The sequence below is a fragment of the Nansenia antarctica genome (assembly GCF_963989245.1).
Source record: "Nansenia antarctica genome assembly, chromosome: 10".
Lineage (NCBI taxonomy): Eukaryota > Metazoa > Chordata > Actinopteri > Argentiniformes > Microstomatidae > Nansenia > Nansenia antarctica.
The window spans coordinates 31725997-31749277 of NC_137680.1; the positions used below are offsets into that span (position 1 = coordinate 31725997).

The 23281-nt window shown below is 43.6% G+C and overlaps 1 protein-coding gene across 1 annotated transcript; it reads right to left on the reverse strand.

Annotated features, from left to right (window-relative positions):
* Positions 1–5416: 5416 nt before the first annotated feature.
* Positions 5417–14034, reverse strand: LOC308166871 (kinetochore protein Nuf2-like; the record flags this gene model as incomplete). Its single annotated transcript, XM_080541195.1, has 12 exons — positions 5417–5524; positions 6072–6207; positions 8001–8176; positions 8556–8696; positions 9058–9183; positions 9321–9383; positions 9847–9940; positions 11392–11465; positions 11762–11859; positions 12040–12101; positions 12806–12858; positions 13909–14034. The coding sequence occupies 12 exons, from the start codon at positions 14032–14034 to the stop codon at positions 5417–5419; spliced, it is 1257 nt and encodes a 418-aa protein (XP_080397321.1).
* Between the last annotated feature and the right edge of the window lie 9247 nt (positions 14035–23281).

Genomic DNA, 23281 nt, shown 5'->3' on the forward strand with positions numbered 1-23281 from the left:
GAAATAAAAGTGTAAAACTGAGACATCTACTACCCCCAAAGCACTGTGCCTCCTGAGACATCTACTACTCCGCTGTACTGTCCCTCCTGAGACATCTACTACCCCCCTGTACTGTCCCTCCTAAGTCATCTACTACCCCCTGTACTGTCCCTTCTGAGACATCTACTACCCCCTGTACTGTCCCTCCTGAGACATCTACTACCCCCTGTACTGTCCCTCCTGAGACATCTACTACCCCCCTGTACTGTCCCTCCTGAGACATCTACTACCCCCCTGTACTGTCCCTCCTGAGACATCTACTACCCCCCTGTACTGTCCCTCCTGAGACATCTACTACCCCCTGTACTGTCCCTCCTGAGACATCTACTACCCCCCTGTACTGTCCCTCCTGAGACATCTACTACCCCCTGTACTGTCCCTCCTGAGACATCTACTACCCCCCTGTACTGTCCCTCCTGAGACATCTACTACCCCCTGTACTGTCCCTCCTGAGACATCTACTACCCCCTGTACTGTCCCTCCTGAGACATCTACTACCCCCCTGTACTGTCCCTCCTGAGACATCTACTACCCCCCTGTACTGTCCCTCCTGAGACATCTACTACCCCCCTGTACTGTCCCTCCTGAGACATCTACTACCCCCTGTACTGTCCCTCCTGAGACATCTACTACCCCCCTGTACTGTCCCTCCTGAGACATCTACTACCCCCTGTACTGTCCCTCCTGAGACATCTACTACCCCCCTGTACTGTCCCTCCTGAGACATCTACTACCCCCCTGCACTGTCCCTCCTGAGACATCTACTACCCCCTGTACTGTTTCTCCTGAGACATCTACTACCCCCCTGTACTGTCCCTCCTGAGACATCTACTACCCCCTGTACTGTCCCTCCTGAGACATCTACTACTCCCTGTACTGTTTCCCCAGTGTCAAAAACAAGAAGAAGGTAACCTTCTAGCACGACGACTGCCAATGGCTCCAGGCCCGAGCATACATAGATTACTTTCCCCTGCTATGACTGGTGGATAGTTGATTCACTTACTTAGTTAAATGTATTCGTTGTAAGCCGCTTCGGATGAAGGCATCTGCTAAATGCCAACAACGTAGAATGTAAACGTCTACTGCAGGGGCGGATTTAGGATCGTAGGAGATCCGGGGCTTAGCCCAGAGGGAGAATATAATGTGCGCGCGGAGCGCGCCGATTTTTTTTGCCTTCAACCTTCAACTTACCACCACCTTAAAGCGGACAAAAGGCACTGGAGAACACATATACATTCACACCCTTTAATGAAGCAAACTAATTGTGGTGGTTCTGGGCACAGAGGGAGGTCAGCACACGTAGCTCCCCCTGTCAGTCACCATCATTTATATTTGTATAGAATTACATAATTGATGGGCTGAGGCTAGTTATGTTACAGTATGTATATCAGGGCAGACTCTGTGCTCACCACTTATATTGTATTTAGAGTCTTGTCCTGTGTTATATGACGATATATTACATGTATTGTTGGCCTGTGTATAGTACTGTGAAATCAAATCCCCCCTGGGACATTAAACAAACTTAGTTAGTTAGAGTTACATCTTAGGATAGATTTGAGTCATGTTCTGTATACATACATACTACCATAAGGGCATACTTAATGTGGTTACTCCATGTTTACTAGCTGTAACATTAACGTTACATCATTCTTTTTCACTTGTTACTCAGTCAACCAGAGTGCAGATATCAAAGACTATCAGCCTGTTATTCACTTTATTTGTATAAGTATTATCCTTTGTTTGATTTCTTACCATGTACCGTAACAGTACCTTGCTATGTTTCATTTTCATTATAACATAACGTTATGTTATGATAGCCAGCTAGCATTAGCAAACCGGAAAAGTAGTGTCAGTGAGTCAGTCACCTTTCTAATAAGATTCACAAACCTGAAACATCATCTATGTCATCACTGCTGGTGAAGTCATTGTTGTCAGCTGCTGATACTGCTGCTGCAACAGTTCTTGGCGCTTGTTTTGTTGAAAACAACTTTGGGATATCCATCCTTACAATTGTGCAAGTCAGGCACTGATTGAGATCACTTCTTCTTCAGGGCAGGGCAGGCTACGCAGTATGCAGGCTAATGTCGCGCAGCTGCTGCCTCTCTGTTGGACTCCGGTACTGCACGTTACTCACGAGAGTTTTATTTTTATTTTTATTTTTTAAAGTAAAACATTTGGGGCTTTTCAGAAAACATCCGGGGCTAGAGCCCAAGTAGCCACCCCCTAGCGCCGCCCCTGGTCTACTGAGCTCTGGAGTGAAGCACTGTGGTCATTTCCTGTCAGACCGCGAAATGGTCTCATGCCGTCCTCTAGGAAGGAGTGTTTCCCTGTGTGGGATGTTGATGTTTCTGGCCTGACATCATCTTGGCTGGAGAACGTCAAAGAAAGCTTTAGTGGTGAACGGACGAAAACTCTCCTTCACTCCTCAGTCTCACCGACAAGGCAACATCATTCAAATAAAATATATTATTATTATTAATATTATTATGAATAAATATCTATCTATCTCCCTCCCTCCTGCTCTCTCCCTCCCTCCCCAGTAACAGTCAAACGTTTGGACACACTTCCCCCTTCAATTGAATGGGAAAGTGTGTCCAAACGTTTGAGCTGTAACACATTGTCTGACTGAAAACAATATACTGCTGCCGTTGTTAATTAACACAACATTATTGTATTATTCACTCACACATATATTAGCATCTTGGGAGGTTGAAGGCTTATCCTGTCAGCGGTTTTTTAACGTAACGTGCTTATAAGCTGCTTTACACCGTTATTAGAGAATCACACTGCTAAGTTAATGAGTTAACTGCCTTACAGCCGACCCGCAGCATGGTGAGACAGATGTTCCCTTGCCGGCACCCATACAATGAATAAAAGCGTTGTGAAACATGAGAATAAAAAGATCGCGAGTAAAGTGAATTAAATTGACTTTGTGTGGAGAGGCTTGGTAATCTAATGTACGCACATCTGTTGCCTCTTTTTTTTTTTTTTTTTTTTTTTACAGGGAAAGCCCATATTATTCTGGAGGTTCTCAACGCCCTCCATCACAAACTGTCTGCCTGTGAGATCCTCTTCTCCGGCACAGAGTCACCAGTCGCTCAACGCGCTCCTCATCTCCTGCTGATCAAGCCTGCCCCCTGGTGGCCGGACGTACGACGTCCAAGCAGTGATGTCCAAGGACATCCACGTGTTGATTGATTGAAAACTTTATTAGAAGATTTGCAGAAGTAGGTACATGAAAGTACATATTACATACAAGGTTAACTAACAGGATAAAAACCCAAGAAAGCCACTGGCTTATTTCAATTGGGGTCCTTGGCCTGTGTGACACGGTCTAGTCTAGTGTTTTTGTCCGCAAACCAATTGAAATGTTCAGACTTTTCTTTTGAAACCACCGAACTACGTTTCAACGTTGTTGAGAATCACACAACACAAACTCTCTAGTCAAGCCCAAAATACTGCAACAACGCAATGGATTGGGTGAGTAATCCCCCCCACTGCTACCTAGTGAACTACAACACTACTTTACATTGTTAGCAGGCTCACAAAACAAGCTGTGTTAGTTGACTAGTGACGCGTCGTTGATTTTCAACAACGCGGAAATGTATTCACATCTTTCTAAAGAAAAGTCTGAACATTAAACCTGGTTGCCGACATGCGGACCAAAACACTAGAACGTGTCACCTGTTATGAGGACCAGGGGCGGCGCTAGGGGGTGGCTACTTGGGCTCAAGCCCCGGATGTTTTCTGAAAAGCCCCGAATGTTTTACTTTAAAAAAATAAAAATAAAAATAAAAAAAATAAAAACTCTCGTGAGTAACGTGCAGTACCGGAGTCCAACAGAGAGTCTGGAGTCCAACAGGCAGCAGCTGCGCGACATTAGCCTGCGTACTGCGTAGCCTGCCCTGCCCTGAAGAAGAAGTGATCTCATTCAGTGCCTGACTTGCAAAATTGTAAGGATGGATATCCCAAAGTTGTTTTCAACAAAACAAGCGCCAAGAACTGTTGCAGCAGCAGTATCAGCAGCTGACAACAATAACATCACCAGCAGTGATGACATAGATGATGTTTCAGGTTTGTGAATCTTATTAGAAAGGTGACTGACTCACTGACACTACTTTTCCGGTTTGCTAATGCTAGCTGGCTATCATAACATAACGTTATGTTATAATGAAAATGAAACATCAACTGAAGGTGGTTGTTGGTGGTCTAGTGGATATTGAGTTGGACTGGTGATTGGAAGGTTGTGGATCCTCAAATCCTGCCTGAAAACACCACCATTAATGTGTCTTTGAGTAAGGCACTTAGCCCTCAGTTACTCCAGGGGGAACGTCCCTGTAATCTGTAGTTGTAAATCGCTTTGGAAGCGTACTGTTACGGTACATGGTAAGAAATCAAACAACGGATAATACTTATACAAATAAAGTGAATAACAGGCTGATAGTCTTTGATATCTGCACTCTGGTTGACTGAGTAACAAGTGAAAAAGAATGATGTAACGTTAATGTTACAGCTAGTAAACATGGAGTAACCACATTAAGTATGCCCTTATGGTAGTATGTATGTATACAGAACATGACTCAAATCTATCCTAAGATGTAACGCTAACTAACTAAGTTTGTTTAATGTCCCAGGGGGGATTTGATTTCACAGTACTATACACAGGCCAACAATACATGTAATATATCGTCATATAACACAGGTCAAGACAATCAATACAATATAAGTGGTGAGCACAGAGTCTGCCCTGATATACATACTGTAACATAACTAGCCTCAGCCCATCAATTATGTAATTCTATACAAATATAAATGATGGTGACTGACAGGGGGAGCTACGTGTGCTGACCTCCCTCTGTGCCCAGAACCACCACAATTAGTTTGCTTCATTAAAGGGTGTGAATGTATATGTGTTCTCCAGTGCCTTTTGTCCGCTTTAAGGTGGTGGTAAGTTGAAGGTTGAAGGCAAAATTTTCCGCCGCGCTCCGCGCGCACATTATATTCTCCCTCTGGGCTAAGCCCCGGATCTCCTGCGATCCTAAATCCGCCCCTGATGAGGACGCTGTGACGAGGGCCTCTTCAACGGACAGTCCAGGTCTCGGACCTTCTCAGACCGTGTATATATGTTAAGTTTCATGTCCCTCACAATCTCTTTGTCAAGGAACTATGTGTAGAAATTGAGAGAATAGAAACCTTTCGGGGGCCCAAAGCTACAAAAAGGCTTTGCTTTTCATAGTTGCTCTCCTGTGTGTTATTGTCCACTACGTCAGTTAGGTGACATACATTTCTTATTCAGCATCCCTTTATTTTTAGAATAATAACACAAAAAAAAGAGAAGAGAGAGGGACAGAGAGAGAGAGAGAATCTGAACACAGAGTCACTTGAAGTGGAAGGTGATCTTCATGTCGTTGTTGCCCTCCACCACGTGGCTCTCGATGCGCTTATGGAACTGGTTCAGAGACCCCAGGATCCGATCAAACACCGCCTGAGACAGAGGACAGCCGAGTTAGGAGGACAGCCCAGTTACACAGGAGGACAGCCCAGTTAGACAGAGGACATCCCAGTTACACAGGAGGACAGCCCAGTTACACAGAGGACAGCCCAGTTACACAGAGGACAGCCCAGTTACACAGGAGGACAGCCCAGTTAGACACATCAGGGTTCCTACAAGCCACATCCACACGGAGACAGAACCAATCTTTTTCTTTTTCTTTTTTTTTTCTTCCCGTAAACACAAAGTCGTCTCTTGAAATATGTGCGTCCCAACGAAACCACTGAAAATGCTGTAACGCTGCCACAAATTATACCAAAAACAGAGAAGAATGGAGCATGCACAAAACCTGTAGTTGTTGTTGGCTAGGTTAGCGCATGCGGGTTACGGGAGAGGTTCAGGAAAGATGCGTATGGCTTGTGAAGACGGAAATGCAAGGGTGACGTCTTCAGATTTGTTCACTCTGAGACAGATACACCCAAATTCGTCTCCGTGTGGACAAGGCCTGAGTCTCTATGGATAAGCGTCTGCTGAGCCGTACCTGGGCCTTCTCAGTCTCCTGCTTGCAGACGTCCCTCAGGCGTTGGATCTCCGCCCTGATCTGATGCGTCTGTCGGCTGATCTCCTGGATCTGCGCCGCCATGTCCTCCCTCTTCTGGTGCACGTGGTCACACTGCCTGGAGACCAAGGAGGGGGAGACGCCTTCAGAGACACAATCAGCAGCAGCAGTAGGTTCTACTAAAACTAAAACGTGGCCTGGGGGGTCCAGTGATCTAAACTGCTCCTAAACTCCTACCCCACCCTTTCTACCCCAACACATTCATAACATGCTGTTTAACCCTTTCCTACCCTAACACATCCTTAACATGCCGTTTCCTACCCGAACACATCCTTAACATGCTGTTTAACCCTTTCCTACCCCAACACAACCTTAACATGCTGTTTCCTACCCTAACACATCCTTAACATGCTGTTTCCTACCCTAACGTCCTTAACATGCTGTTTAACCCTTTCATACCCCAACACGTCCTTAACATGCTGTTTAACCCTTTCATACCCTAACACATCCTTAACATGCTGTTTAACCCTTTCATACCCTAACACGTCCTTAACACACTGTTTAACCCTTTCATACCCTAACACATCCTTAACACACTGTTTAACCCTTTCATACCCTAACACGTCCTTAACATGCTGTTTAACCCTTTCATACCCCAACACGTCCTTAACACACTGTTTAACCCTTTCATACCCCAACACATCCTTAACATGCTGTTTAACCCTTTCATACCCCAACACGTCCTTAACACACTGTTTAACCCTTTCATACCCCAACACATCGTTAACACACTGTTTAACCCTTTCATACCCTAACACGTCCTTAACACACTGTTTAACCCTTTCATACCCTAACACGTCCTTAACATGCTGTTTAACCCTTTCATACCCTAACACGTCCTTAACATGCTGTTTAACCCTTTCATACCCTAACACGTCCTTAACACACTGTTTAACCCTTTCATACCCTAACACGTCCTTAACACACTGTTTAACCCTTTCATACCCTAACACAACCTTAACATGCTGTTTCCTACCCTAACATGCTGTTTCCTGCCCTAACACGTCCTTAACACACTGTTTAACCCTTTCATACCCTAACACGTCCTTAACATGCTGTTTAACCCTTTCATACCCTAACACGTCCTTAACACACTGTTTAACCCTTTCATACCCTAACACATCCTTAACACACTGTTTAACCCTTTCATACCCTAACACGTCCTTAACATGCTGTTTAACCCTTTCATACCCTAACACGTCCTTAACATGCTGTTTAACCCTTTCATACCCTAACACGTCCTTAACACACTGTTTAACCCTTTCATACCCTAACACAACCTTAACATGCTGTTTCCTACCCTAACATGCTGTTTCCTGCCCTAACACGTCCTTAACACACTGTTTAACCCTTTCATACCCTAACACGTCCTTAACATGCTGTTTAACCCTTTCATACCCTAACACGTCCTTAACACACTGTTTAACCCTTTCATACCCTAACACATCCTTAACACACTGTTTAACCCTTTCATACCCTAACACGTCCTTAACACACTGTTTAACCCTTTCATACCCTAACACAACCTTAACATGCTGTTTCCTACCCTAACATGCTGTTTCCTGCCCTAACACGTCCTTAACACACTGTTTAACCCTTTCATACCCTAACACGTCCTTAACATGCTGTTTAACCCTTTCCTACCCTAACACAACCTTAACATGCTGTTTCCTACCCTAACATGCTGTTTCCTGCCCTAACACGTCCTTAACACACTGTTTAACCCTTTCATACCCTAACACGTCCTTAACATGCTGTTTAACCCTTTCATACCCTAACACGTCCTTAACACACTGTTTAACCCTTTCATACCCTAACACATCGTTAACATGCTGTTTAACCCTTTCATACCCTAACACGTCCTTGACGTGCTGGTCGGTGGTCTCCTTCTTCTTCTGCCTGCGTATCTGCAGCTTGGCCTTCTTGTCCATCTTCATGCCCAGAGCTCTCTTCACCTGAACCTCCTCCGTGGCCAGGCTCCTCAAGTCCTTCTGCTGCTTCTCATACAGACAGACCAGCTGCTGGACCTGAGAGAGAGACAGAGAGAGAGAGAGAGAGAGAGAGAGAGAGAGAGAAAGAGAGACAGAGAGAGAGACAGACAGAGACAGAGACAGAGAGAGAGACAGAGAGAGAGACACAGAGACAGAGAGACAGAGAGAGAGAGAGACAGAGAGACAGAGAGACAGAGAGAGAGAGAGACAGAGAGAGAGAGAGACAGAGAGAGAGAGAGACAGAGAGACAGAGAGAGAGAGAGAGAGAGACAGAGAGACAGAGAGAGAGAGAGACAGAGAGAGAGAGACAGAGAGACGTTAATACAGTCAAAGGGTATTGTTGGGGGAGACACATGCCAAGGGGGTACAGGACATTACAACATGTATTTGTAATTAGGGTAAAGGGGTCAGGTACCTCGTCCTGGTGCTGGTTGGCCTTGTCCATGCTGGTCTGCAGGTCCTGGAGCAGTTTTAACACCACCTGCAGCTCCGCCTCGTTGTGACTCACACCCTGCACCGCGCCCTGGTACTCCCCCATCCTCTCGTCTGCTTGCTCCTGTGGAAGGAGAGGTTGCCATTTAGCAGACGCCTTTAATCCAAAGCGATTTACAACTACAGATGACAGGGACATTCCCCCTGGAGTAACTGAGGGCTAAGTGCCTTACTCAAAGACACATTAATGGTGGTGTTTTCAGGCAGGATTTGAGGATCCACAACCTTCCAATCACCAGTTCAACTCAATATCCACTAGACCACCAACAACCACCTTCAGTTGATGCTGTAGAAACAAGCCCTCTAGGGTAATTGCTCCTCTAGGATAACTGCCCCTCAAGGATAACTGCCCCTCTCCAAAACAAAAAACGGTTTCTTTAAGTATTATGTAAGCCTAGCCAGGTCCCCTCTTTGTCTCCACTCACAATGGACAGCTTGATGTTCTTCACGTTCTCCATCTGGTTCTTCAGCTCCTCTGGAGACTCCACCACCTGAGACTTCAGCTTGCCGATGTCCTCCTTCAGCGTGGTCACGTCCACCCTCAGCTGAGTCTGTTAGGGACGACAACAAAACAACAACAAGAGAACATTTAAATTCATGAACACATTTCAATGTAACATTACTAGTGACCAGACGTGAGATGATGAGTGTGTAATGGCTGAATCAATGTGTTTGATCGTTCACATGCCAGTTTCTGTGACCGCTCCGCATTTTCAGTTTTCCACTCCGTGATCTGCTCGTTGAGTGCATTCTGAAATGAAAAGAGAGAAATTCAACTCTCAAATTCAAGCACCTTTCAAGGACTTTCAAGACTCAATTCCCTCAAATTCAAAGACCCAACACGGCATAGTTTGAGACAGATCGAGATGAGAATTTATATAGTAGGAACCATCCGCTAACAGACAACAATTAAAAAGAGAGAGAGGCTTGAATGTATAGGCTTGAACACTAGATGGTCTCTATAATTACGTACAACGTTTTTTTATATATACATATATTATTTTTTTTAGATAGAGAGAGAGAGAGGTGAATTGAAGCACTTTCAATGACCCATGTCTATTTTCAAAAACTTTTAAGGCCTTGATTTTTTTTTCTCAAATTCACAAACTTTCAAGGATTTCAAGGACCCGTGGGAACCCCAAAACTACTACTACAACAACCAGCAAGGCAAGGAGTTGTTTTTTTCGGGTTTCCATAGTGACATGGATACTTACCACTTCCTGGTACTGGTGCTTAGTGGCGTTGTCCAGCTCAGCCATAGTGGCAGCCAGCTCCTTGGCCTCCGCCTGCTGCTCTGGAGGGATGGTCCTGAACAGGGAGAGAAGGTCAGGACACTAAGTAATGGAACTAGTCCAGAGAGAGAGAAGGTCAGGACACAGTATAATGGAACTAGTCCAGAGAGAGAGAAGGTCAGGACACTGTATAATGGAACCAGTCCAGAGAGAGAGAAGGTCAGGACACTGTATAATGGAACCAGTCCAGAGAGAGAGAAGGTCAGGACACTAAGTAATGGAACTAGTCCAGAGAGAGAGAAGGTCAGGACACTGTATAATGGAACTAGTCCAGAGAGAGAGAAGGTCAGGACACTAAGTAATGGAACTAGTCCAGAGAGAGAGAAGGTCAGGACACTGTATAATGGAACTAGTCCAGAGAGAGAGAAGGTCAGGACACTAAGTAATGGAACTAGTCCAGAGAGAGAGAAGGTCAGGACACTAAGTAATGGAACCAGTCCAGAGAGAGAGAAGGTCAGGACACTAAGTAATGGAACTAGTCCAGAGAGAGAGAAGGTCAGGACACTGTATAATGGAACTAGTCCAGAGAGAGAGAAGGTCAGGACACTGTATAATGGAACTAGTCCAGAGAGAGAGAAGGTCAGGACACTGTATAATGGAACTAGTCCAGAGAGAGAGAAGGTCAGGACACTAAGTAATGGAACCAGTCCAGAGAGAGAGAAGGTCAGGACACTAAGTAATGGAACTAGTCCAGAGAGAGAGAAGGTCAGGACACTGTATAATGGAACTAGTCCAGAGAGAGAGAAGGACAGGACACTAAATAATGGAACCAGTCCAGAGAGAGAGAAGGTCAGGACACTAAGTAATGGAACTAGTCCAGAGAGAGAGAAGGTCAGGACACTAAGTAATGGAACTAGTCCAGAGAGAGAAGGTCAGGACACTGTATAATGGAACTAGTCCAGAGAGAGAGAAGGACAGGACACTGTATAATGGAACTAGTCCAGAGAGAGAGAGAAGGTCAGGACACTAAGTAATGGAACTAGTCCAGAGAGAGAGAAGGTCAGGACACTAAGTAATGGAACTAGTCCAGAGAGAGAGAAGGTCAGGACACTGTATAATGGAACTAGTCCAGAGAGAGAGAAGGTCAGGACACTGTATAATGGAACTAGTCCAGAGAGAGAAGGTCAGGACACTGTATAATGGAACCAGTCCAGAGAGAGAGAAGGTCAGGACACTAGAATGGAACTAGTCCAGTGAGAGAGAAGGTCAGGACACTGTATAATGGAACTAGTCCAGAGAGAGAGAAGGTCAGGACACTAGAATGGAACTAGTCCAGAGAGAGAGAAGGTCAGGACACTAAGTAATGGAACTAGTCCAGGGAGAGAGAAGGTCAGGACACTAAATAATGGAACTAGTCCAGGGAGAGAGAAGGTCAGGACACTAAATAATGGAACTAGTCCAGGGAGAGAGAAGGTCAGGACACTGTATAATGGAACTAGTCCAGGCTGCTGATGCCACTTCCCTCACGTCAGCTTGTCTATCGTCTTCTCTGCTTGTTTGATGGTCTTTGTGTAGTGTTGGAACTTGTCCATGTCTTCCCTCTGGAAAAGAGAAAGAGTTCCCACACCTTATACACCTTACCACACACACACACACACACCTTACCATTACGTGTGAGAGCGGGACCTCTTTGAAACATATATCTGTCGTCTGTGTGGTAAGGTGTGTGGTTCAGTGTCTTGCCCAAGGACACTTCAACATGTGGTCAGCCGGGGCTCGAACCGCCGATCTGCCAACCTTGCGATCGTTAGACGGCAGCTCCCTCCTGAGACACAGCAGCCCCTATTATTACTTTTATCTGTTAAGCACTTTGGGCGGCGGGTTTGACTTGACTTACAAATCTCTCCTGGTGCTCCACCGTCATTTCCATCCTCTGCTTTCTGAAGAGAAGGAAGTTCATGATGCCGCTTAAAATGACGAGAGTTCGCTTGAACTCTGTAAGGGAAAGACAAGCAACAGTATTTTTTTATGATACGAGGTCGTATAGTTTATATTGTCATTCTAATTTCAGTTGAAGCGATAACAAATATTGTGTGTAACACGTTGGATAAAAGCTCATTACAATAGCGTAAGAAACGCTATGGATCTCCTTCACCTCGTGAAGGCAGAACTTACTAGGAGCCAGGAGATCGTTGAGGGAGAAGTCGTACACGAAGCACATGGGCAGAAACTGTTGCCTGTAACAGACAGCAACACAGATAAAAGGCAGGATTAAATGCTGTCTAAATACCAACAATTTGGTATGGAATACCAAATGGAATGGAATGAAGATAATGCATGATTGATGTTGAGTCCACTACTACTAGGTACAACTCCAATTGGAAATACTACAATTGAATGGCCGAGTTGACTGCAGCCTCTATGAAGAGTTTAATAAGTTGTTATGGCCTCTATGAAAAGTTTAATAAGTTGATATGGCCTCTATGAAGGGTTAAAAGTTGACTGCAGCCTCTATGAAGAGTTTAATAAGTTGATGTGGCCTCTATGAAGAGTTTAATAAGTTGATAAGGCCTCTATGAAGAGTTTAATAAGTTGATATGGCCTCTATGAAGGGTTAAAAGTTGACTGCAGCCTCTATGAAGAGTTTAATAAGTTGATGTGGCCTCTATGAAGAGTTTAATAAGTTGATGTGGCCTCTATGAAGAGTTTAATAAGTTGATGTGGCCTCTATGAAGAGTTTAATAAGTTGATAAGGCCTCTATGAAGAGTTTAATAAGTTGTTATGGCCTCTATGAAGAGTTTAATAAGTTGATGTGGCCTCTATGAAGAGTTGAATAGCAGTAGATAAGGCCTCTATGAAGAGTTGAATAGCAGTAGATAAGGCCTCTATGAAGAGTTTAATAGCAGCACATCTTTGAAGATCAGTGACAGAAAGACTCACATTCGAACGAAAACGCTCAGCATGGCAGTGGTCCGCTCATGAAAGGCAGGATTCTGGATGTCCACAGAGAGCGGGACCTGTTTGAAACAGTTCTGCTGTCATAGACATACAGTAACATAGATATACAGTAACTTCCCAACCCCTAACCCTTAACCCCCAACCCTGGCCAAGCTGTCAGACATACAGAAACTAGATATATACAGTAACTTCCCAACCCCTAACCCTGGCCAAGCTGACATTAGACTAGAGACATGCATGTGTGCAGAACGTACCATAGAATGGCATTCTGGAACATTCAGAAACAGAAGCTCCAATGTTCTTATGTAGAGTCTCTGGATCGAGTCTGGCTGTAATAGAAACACACAAAGCAACATATAAAACCCACTGACTGACTGGGAGGGAAAACAACTCTCAATACACTGTTGACTGCCCATATGCATGTTTGTAGAGTAGACATGTGTTCATATGCAAGTTTGTAGAATAGACATGTGTTTATATGCAAGTTTGTAGACTAGACATGTGCCCATATGCATGTTTGTAGAGTAGACATGTGTTCATATGCATGTTTGTAGAGTAGACATGTGTTCATATGCAAGTTTGTAGAATAGACATGTGTTCATATGCAAGTTTGTAGAATAGACATGTGTTCATATGCAAGTTTGTAGACTAGACATGTGTTCATATGCATGTTTGTAGACTAGACATGTGTTCATATGCATGTTTGTAGAGTAGACATGTGTTCATATGCAAGTTTGTAGAATAGACATGTGTTCATATGCAAGTTTGTAGACTAGACATGTGTTCATATGCATGTTTGTAGACTAGACATGTGTTCATATGCATGTTTGTAGACTAGACATGTGTTCATATGCATGTTTGTAGACTAGACGTGTCCATATGCATGTTTGTAGACTAGACGAGTGTCCATATGCATGTTTGTAGACTAGACATGTGTCCATATGCATGTTCGTAGACATGCGTGTCTAGACGTGTTCTCACATCTGACGTTCAGCCAGGCACCAGACTCATATCACAATGTCAACGTGAAGTAATGGATCACACTTTTACACTATTATTATACAGAATGATTAACACAAGCTTACCTTTGGGCTTGGGGCGAGGTCATTTCTTGTGAAATGTTTGGCCTCTTGGCCAGTCAAGACTTCACTGCGGGAAAACTCCAGTAAGGCGTCCACCTTGTACACTGGGAACGTGTTGCATTCTGCCATTGTAGCTCTGAGAGGCAAGGACAAGGAAGAGGGGATGAATAAACAGAAAAGACAGACAGACAGGCAGACAGGCAGACAGTCAGACAGACAGGTAGACAGACAGACAGGACAGTCAGACAGACAGGCAGGTAGACAGTCAGACAGTCAGGTAGACAGACAGAGTCAGGCAGACAGGCAGACAGACAGGCAGACAGACAGGTAGACAGACAGGTAGACAGACAGACAGACAGACAGACAGGCAGGTAGACAGACAGACAGACATACAGGCAGACAGACAGGCAGACATACAGGCAGACATACAGGCAGACAGACATACATACAGGCAGACAGACAGGCAGACAGGCAGGCAGACAGACAGACAGGCAGACAGGCAGACATACAGGCAGACAGACAGGCAGACAGACATACAGGCAGACAGACAGACAGACAGACAGACATACAGGCAGACAGACAGGCAGGTAGACAGACAGACAGACAGACAGAAAGACAGACAGGTAGACAGTCAGGCAGGTAGACAGACAGACAGACAGACAGTCAGACAGGTAGACAGACAGACAGACAGTCAGACAGACAGACAGGTAGACAGACAGACAGACAGTCAGACAGACAGACAGTCAGGTAGACAGACAGACAGTCAGGTAGACAGACAGACAGTCAGGTAGACAGACAGACAGACAGACAGGCAGGCAGACAGTCAGGTAGACAGACAGACAGGCAGACAGACAGACAGACAGGCAGACAGACAGACAGGTAGACAGACAGACAGACAGGCAGACAGACAGACAGGCAGACAGGCAGGTAGACAGACAGACAGACAGGCAGACAGGTAGACAGACAGACAGGCAGGTAGACAGACAGACAGGTAGACAGGCAGACAGACAGACAGACAGACAGACAGACAGACAGGTAGACAGACAGACAGGCAGGTCGACAGTCAGGCAGGCAGGTAGACAGACAAGTAGTCAGGCAGGTAGGCAGATAGTGTTACGTCCTCCCTCAGATAGGGAGGAGGGAGGACTGCAACATAGCCTGTGTACCAGCACTGGTGAAGCAACTGACCGTGTGTGTGGTGCTCAAATACGGTCAGACCGACAACAAGGTGTACCTTAAAGAAAATGATTTATTTGCCAATGGTAATAATAATAATAATAAAGTGAAAAACATGGACATACAAATAAACATGAAACAGGGGGGGAAGGATAATACAAAAACTAAACCGGGGGAAATAAACAGAGGGTAGGAAGGGAGGGAGAAGGCTGCGAACGGTGTCACAATAAAACCACAGCCCTATGCTTCCCTACACCTCTAATCTAGCCTATCTACCTATGTACAGAACTGCGAACTAATCTACCCGGAACCTAAATCTAACTGCTACAAAGGATGAGTGACATACACTCGCTCTTACCTAGTGTGTTTAGACAACCAGTTACCTACGTGATGTGGTGTAAACCCCAGGGTATCTTACCTAGCCCTCTCCCAGGATAAGGCAACCGGGGACCATGTAACTCAAACAAACACTACTAGACAGACAAATGTAGCAACGGACTGCAACGGACTGCAACGGACTGCAACGGACTGCAACGGACTGCAACGGACTGCAACGGACTGCAACGGACTGCAACGGACTGCAACGGACTGCAACGGACTGCAACGGACTGCAACGGACTGCAACGGACTGCAACGGACTGCAACGGACTGCAACGGACTGCAACGGACTGCAACGGACTGCAACGGACTGCAACCTCACCTCTCTACTCTCTAACCTACACATGTAACAAACAGCCACATATATAGGGAACAGGTAGACAGGTGATTGGTTGACAGGACAGGAACACAGGTGGACTTGATGATGGATGATTAACAGGGAGACAATCAAGGGATCACGAACACCTGGGAGAGAGAGAGAGAGAGAGAGACACACAAACACAAAGCAAAAACAGACAGGGACGTCACACTCATAAAGAGCTAACCTATGGCAAGCCGTTTTAACATGTATTAGCTACAATGGATATTCATTACTGATATCTGCAACATCATTTTGCCTAGTCAAAACTCAAATTCAAGATATCTTTAATTATATTTTGACTAATCGAAACTCACATTTGAGATATCTGTAATTATATTTTGACTAGTAAGATTCAAATTGATTTTGCCATTCAAGTGTATGGGGTTTGTCATTACAGATATCTACAATTCAGTTGTAGATATCAGCTATTCACATTGCAGATATCTGCAACTGAATTATGTCTAGTTGTAATTACAGTTTCGGATATCTACGGTTTCATTCTGACTAGTCATAATTCCAGTTCAAGATATCTTTAATTCCCATTAATTCAAGATATCTACTTAAGATATAGCCTTTAAGATATCTTAAATTAAGTTGAAGATATCTTGAATGAAGTTGTAGATATATCAAACTGGAATTAATTAGGAATAGTCGTAATTTAATTGTAGATATCTATTATAAAGTTATAGATATCTTAAAATTCATTTTAATGATTGATATCTCAAATTGGTGATATCTTTAACTTTCATTCTGCCTAGTCGAAATGTTATTACAGATATCTTAAATTAGAGTTTAGACTAGGCGAAATGACGTTTCAGATAATGTCTGTTGTTGTCAGAAAACGCGGGAGCAGCTTCAATTACTGCGCTGTAGATTTCTACTACAAGCATCTAGTGAACGAATCTCACGTTCACCACAAATCCCTTGATGATAATATATTCTCTCTATTTCATGGCATGTTCGCGCTGTCCTCCACCACAGCAACCCCCATTGCTTCTGCCAACATCAATGCTTTGCTGCTCCCGCCAATATCCTGAGATACCTACTCTATGCATCATGATAATATAATCTATATATGACCAATATCATGAGATACCTCCATCATGATAATATAATCTATATATGACCAATATCATGAGATACCTCGCACCATGAGCATCGTCATGCAATACAATTCTATAGTCATAATGACGTTTGAGATATCTGCAACTATTATTTTGACTAGTCAAAACTCAATTACAGATATCTCTAACTGTCGTTTTGACTAGTCAGAATGACGTTATAGATATCTTGAATACAAATTTAGACTAGTAAAAATCGAATTACGAATAGTCAAATAAATGTTAAAACGGCTTGCCATAGTATGGATCTACCCCCTCTAGTGGTGACGTACCATATGGTTAACTTTACAACACACCACCACCATGCCAAGTAGAACGTGCAACAGTCATCACCACAGTTTAAAAAAACAAACATTTTACATCCATAAACATTAAGAGCATGTTCATTATCCTTGATGACCCTTTCTGCTTTAAAAAAACAAGGAACATATGGCGTTGAATGATACAATAGCCCTATCTATATTAGAAGTAAACAGCCAGTCAATGAAGATACGGTACAGCTGATGTCTTAAGGAGATTCAGGTCTGACATCTGTGACTTGATGCAGTATAACTTGAAAAAGCCCTTGAGCAGTTCTCAGCAACTAACCTAACTTATCTTGATCAAGTAAATGTGTCTCCTTTGAATGTTTAGTTCAGATTGCTGTTCAAACAATTACACTTGTATCAGAGAGAGCACTGATGCAATAACCATTCCCAGTCCAGACTGTTTACCATTTAATTAGTAAACAGTTTCCAGTTTAATTTAATGTAATGGTTCAAATTAAATGATGCCCTATGTTGGTTTGCTTTTGTCGTGTATTATTTATTTATTTCATGCTCTGTAACCATAGCAATGGCCCTCTAATACACACAATGGCCTTTTGACCAGCATGTGCAGAGGCTGTAATATCATCATGGGTAGATATAATTGCATTAGGGCCCGAGCCAGCAAGACGCCCATAGCATAAATTGCATTAGAATTGTATTAGACCATAGGGTGAATTGCATTAAACCAATGCAGAGTACATTATCTGCCTTCAGGTATGGCAGATAATACACAGCAAAGGATCCTTAGGATGGCCCCTGATAATAAGATAATAAGATAATAACATCCTATTTACAGGACAGAAAACTACTATGACCTCACTGGCAAACTTTGTATCTGACCAAATTAAAATGACGTGGACTGATCATTACCAGATGTTAACAAGACCATATCTCTGTTTTGATTGGCTCAGCGACAGTGACAGGGGGGGGTATAAAATCCTGTACACACATTGGCTCTTTCTCTTTTTCTTCATATCCTGTGCCCGATTCGGAAGACCAGCTCCATTGAGGGGCCATGCTGTGTAACCTGCTTTTTTGAATAAACAGTCTTTAATTTGCTCAAGAACTCTTCTTCATTTTTAGCAGTAACAGATACCAAAATATACGAAATAAATGGCGAGCCTAGTCCACGAGTAAATATATATAGCTTATAGTGATTATAGTGACCGTCAATTTTTACATCTCTTCATTCAGCGCCTGGAGGTAAGTACCATTCTCTCTCTCTCTTTCTCTCTCTCTCTCTCTGTGCCTGTAACCCAGCAGCTGCTCCCCCTCCTCCTCTCTCTGCTCTCTCTGTCTCTCTCTCTGTGCCTGTAACCCAGCAGCTGCTCCCCCTCCTCCTCTCTCTGCTCTCTCTGTCTCTCTCTCTGTGCCTGACCCAGTCCCACAGTCCCAGCAGCTGCTCCCCCTCCCTCTCTCTCTGCTCTCTCTGTCTCTCTCTCTCTGCCAGACAAGTGTTCAGCTTTGATGTACTTTTGTAATAAATGGTCTTAAGCTATAAACAAAAGAATCTTAATTTGTGTTGAGTATCTGTTAGAAATATAAGATAATTACAATTGGATTGAATTAAAGAGCCGGATTTAGAAATCTGTATTTGTACATAATATGTGTAAATTGCACTGTATTGGGAAAATATCGTGTGTGTGCCTGTGGTACTAAAGGGAGACGAACTTTAGTAGTGTCTATATGAAAAGTGTAGACTTGTCGACAGAAAATTAACGGAAGACGTTTTGTTAATGGGTCGGCAATATTGGTTATTGTGAAGATTAGCGAGAAGCTGATAATTGTGTTATTGTATGTATAAGGAATGAGAATTCCTGTTTGAGAAGACAAGAGGACCATTGTCCTTGTGAAGCAGAGCTAATTGCTTTAGTGCCGTCTTACAGACGAGCCTTACGCCCGCAGGCTCAGGTCCCTCTTGAGAGAGAGGCTGTGGAAAAAAGGCATTAGAGAATATTAGAATGAAACATTTGGTAAATAATACGTTTAACTGCATTGAAAGATAATCGTGAAATTGTTGTGTCGTGGAAAATAACATTATTGTGGAAAGCAATGTTATGTTGTAAAGATTAATCTAAGAGTCCACAGCGGGTTTCCCCCCCTGAGGAAAAGGGCAAAGACCAGCCCCTCCCCCTCCTCTTTCCTCTCCTGTTGATCCGAGCTCACACATGTTGTCTCATACAAGGCTGTCTTTGTCTCCAGTTTCAAAGAGAAAAAAGGAAGCTGAATTTGATCGATTGCATTGCTCATCTTATGGGATAAGGTTGAATCCATTACACACAGGTTTACAATTTATAAAGTTAGAGATAAAGTGAATTGATCAGCGGGGTATTTTAAATAGTTTAGAATTACGGTTAAAAACATTCATAGACTCCATTTTACACGGAGGAGCTGATTCATTCACTTCATACTCCTGCAGCGGAGAATTCCATCCTTCCATGCGGGAGTCGAACCCCGATCTCCCGCATACCAACCGGCCGCGCAACCACTACACCAAGAGAGTTAGCCCCTTGACAACCTATTACTTTCACAACCTATTGTTTTTTGCGGTCTATAGATAATTCAACTGTCTAATGAAAACCATTCTGAATAACCATTCATTTTGTTAACAGATAATTGACTCCACAGGTTTTAAATCAATGTATATGATTATATAATGAATAATTCTAACTAATCGTTCATTCCTTTCGCTTGACAGTTGAGTTGTTTATGGATTGTAGAAAATAATAGGTTGTGACTTGAAGATCACGGCAGGGTGGTCTGAAGCAATCGATACCCAAGTCGGTTGCTTGCCGCCATCTAGTGGACGGAACACGATAAGACATTTTGGAACACTGGTCCTCAGTGCATCCATCTGATACAATCATTCAGATCCATCTGGGGTCGATGAAATAGTCCTATACAATAATAAATGGATGGTTGTAAATGATTGTAATATATTACATTACTTCAATTAATTTAATTAATTACAAATTGATTGAATTAATTATTCAGATCATTTCATTTTCTGTTTTCACAAAACTTTGATCAATTGGATTGTAATAAGTCCAATGATAACGTTTTCTTTCACAGGTTTACATCAATAAAGTGTCAATGACTAAGTCTAATTAATTATGCATTCCTTTCAAATAACAAGTCGATTTCTTTACAGATTGTAATTAATAATTAATCATTTTTATTCCTTCCAAATAACAAGTCGATTTCTTTACAGGTTGTAATTAATATTCGTGTTTTACATCTTTTCATTTCAAGTTAAGTTCTTTTTCACAGTTTTTGATTAAAGAATAGCAGAACAGTTTCTATCTGAGGATTGATCAATCAAGGGTTTGTGGATCAGAAAGACTTAGAGCGTGACCTGCCTTTGTAATTTGATAATTGTGTTGAACAGCCTTTGTAGTTTAATAATTAAAGTTGACCTGAACTATAATTAGTATTGATTGAGCAATTAAGTGACACACATTCATACACAATAAGGGAAAAACATTTAGATTAAAACACACACACATAGATTACATTTAAGTCAATAATACACAATACCACTGAAACAATCCGTTGTTCTGAATTTTAATGTTCTGTGTAGACAGTTGACACAGTTAAAAGTTGGACTAGCATCTGTTTAGCAGATACGGCAACAGAAGGTGGGTTGTAAGAAAAGTACACCTTATAGCATACTTTCAGCATATTGAGCAGTATAAATATTTCAGACATGGGAGCCAAACCCAGTAAAATTGTGAGGGCTGTTAATACAGATAAGGGAATATTAGCAAATTCATCCCCTGTGGCTATAGTGGAAAAAATGAATCCTCTTGTTAAGGAGATTAGCAAAATGTCAACGAAATGGAATATTCGTTGGGCAGACATTGAACAACCATGGCCAGAAGAGGGCACCTTTGACTTACAATTAATTACAACATTGGAGATACTTATCAATGCACATAAGGCGCATCAAAAAGGAAAGATTAGATCAGAGAAACGCAGGTTAGAGTTAGCTATTTTAGACCTCTTCAAGGTAGAGGGGCAGAAAGTAGCATTAGCTTGGAATGAGAAAACAGCTCACATGGATCCAGAAAAAAGAGATGAATTGGCCAAAGCAATGGAAGAGAAAGTGAACATTCCATTCTCACACACAGCTCCAATCTCCAGTCCTCCTCCCTATGCCAAGATACTGGAGGACAATTCTCAGCGGATCTACCCTCAGGTCCCCGTCCTAAGTACGAACGGAGCCTTCACTATCAAAGATGAGGGTGATAATGTACTAGAGAGGGGAAGAGCGAAAGTGACCGTGGATTTCGAACCAGAGAACAAGACAGATGACAGTGAAGATGGCAGTGGAGGTGATGGCGAGTGTTCGGGTGCTGACAGCAATGCACAGGGAGGTTACAGTGCTCAGATCAGAAAACTAATAGCCAGGGCTGAAAAACAGGGAGGGACAAGACGCTATAAAAAGGGAAAAGAAGAAAGTGGTTCTGAAGATGAGCAGGAGTCTCTGAAGATAGAGAAGAAGAAAGAGAGCTTAAAGCAAAAGAAGAAGATGTTGGAGGAAGAGGAGGAAGAAAGGGTGAAAAAGGATAAGGAGGAGTTAAGAAAGAGGGCAAGAAAACTCCAAGAGAGAAGCCTAAGAGAGGAGGAAAGTCACAGACGACAGATAGAGGAACTGTTAGAACAGGTAGCTCAAGTGACATCACATCATACATCCCAGCCGAACCTCCCAAGGTCTACAGCGACACCAAGGCGGGACGAAAAAACGAAGCCACTAGTAAGCAATTATGGCCTAAGACCAAGAGGGAAGGCATCGGAGGAAGAGGAAATTCAGGGGACCTTCCCGGTGCTGATTCGAGATAACAAGATAGAATATCGTCCTTGGGGTCATACAGATCTGTCTGAAGTGATCGAAAAACTCCCAGTCCTGGAAGATGGGGGTCACCCATGGACTACCGAGATGGACGTGAGACTGACAGGGACGCAGGCCGCGATGGGAGACCTGAAAAGACTCTTAGCCTTTATTACAGGATTGGACACCATGCAGGAAATATTGACAAAGGCAGGACTTCATAAATATATCGGTACATCAGTTTATGACCCAGAGCTCTTCGCAGCAAACAGAGGCAGGCTGTGGAAGGCAATCAGAGAGACATACCCTACTCACATTCACCCAGACAATATCATCGTGATGCCACTGGGAGAAGATGAGAATCCCAGGGGTTTTGTTGCCCGTGTGCACTCTCAATGGAGAAGTGTGACAGGGAAGGATGCCGAAGATAACCCGTTAGAAAAAGCCATAATCAGGGAAAAGATTCAACAAGGTCTCCCTACCCCAGTTAAGAACAAGTTAGCAGAAGTGGTGGGGCTACGACACATGAACAAGGCTGTTTATATAGACAACGTAGCACACCAAGTAGAATTATTTAGAAAGAAGATTCAGATACAGAAGGCACAAGACGAAGACTCACTCAGAAAACTAACTCAAGTACAATTGACTGAAGGCAAGAAAACCAGAGAGAGAGTGCAGACCATAGCCCTACAGGTCCCATCTCAGCCACAGCAACTGCAAACTGTCCCTCCCCAGTCATACCCACAGGGGCCACAAGGGGGGTATCCATACCCACAGGGGCCACCAGGGGTGCAAGTGGTTCCGTACCAGCCATACAACCAGCCTGGCCAAGGACCACCACAAGAGGGATGGACCGCAGCCGGGAAGAAGATGTTAGGACCATGTTTCCAATGTGGCCAGCATGGACACTTAGCCCGTACCTGCTGGAAGAAGAACCAGGGGGGCGCAGGGGGGAAACAAAAAGGAAGATATAATCCCCCTGCTACACCGGCTCCAGGAGTGGTGAACCCCTACGGAGGCCCAGCAGCTGGGCTATAGGGGTGCCCAGAAGATCCGAGAGGGGGGTGCCAGCTGGTGGTGACAAACAGGCCTGAAGATGAACCTACCATATGGGTGTCGGTCAACCAACGTCCATTAGAATTGATGGTGGACAGTGGAGCAGCCTACACCTGTCTGAAGCCTGAAGATGCCACGCACCTTC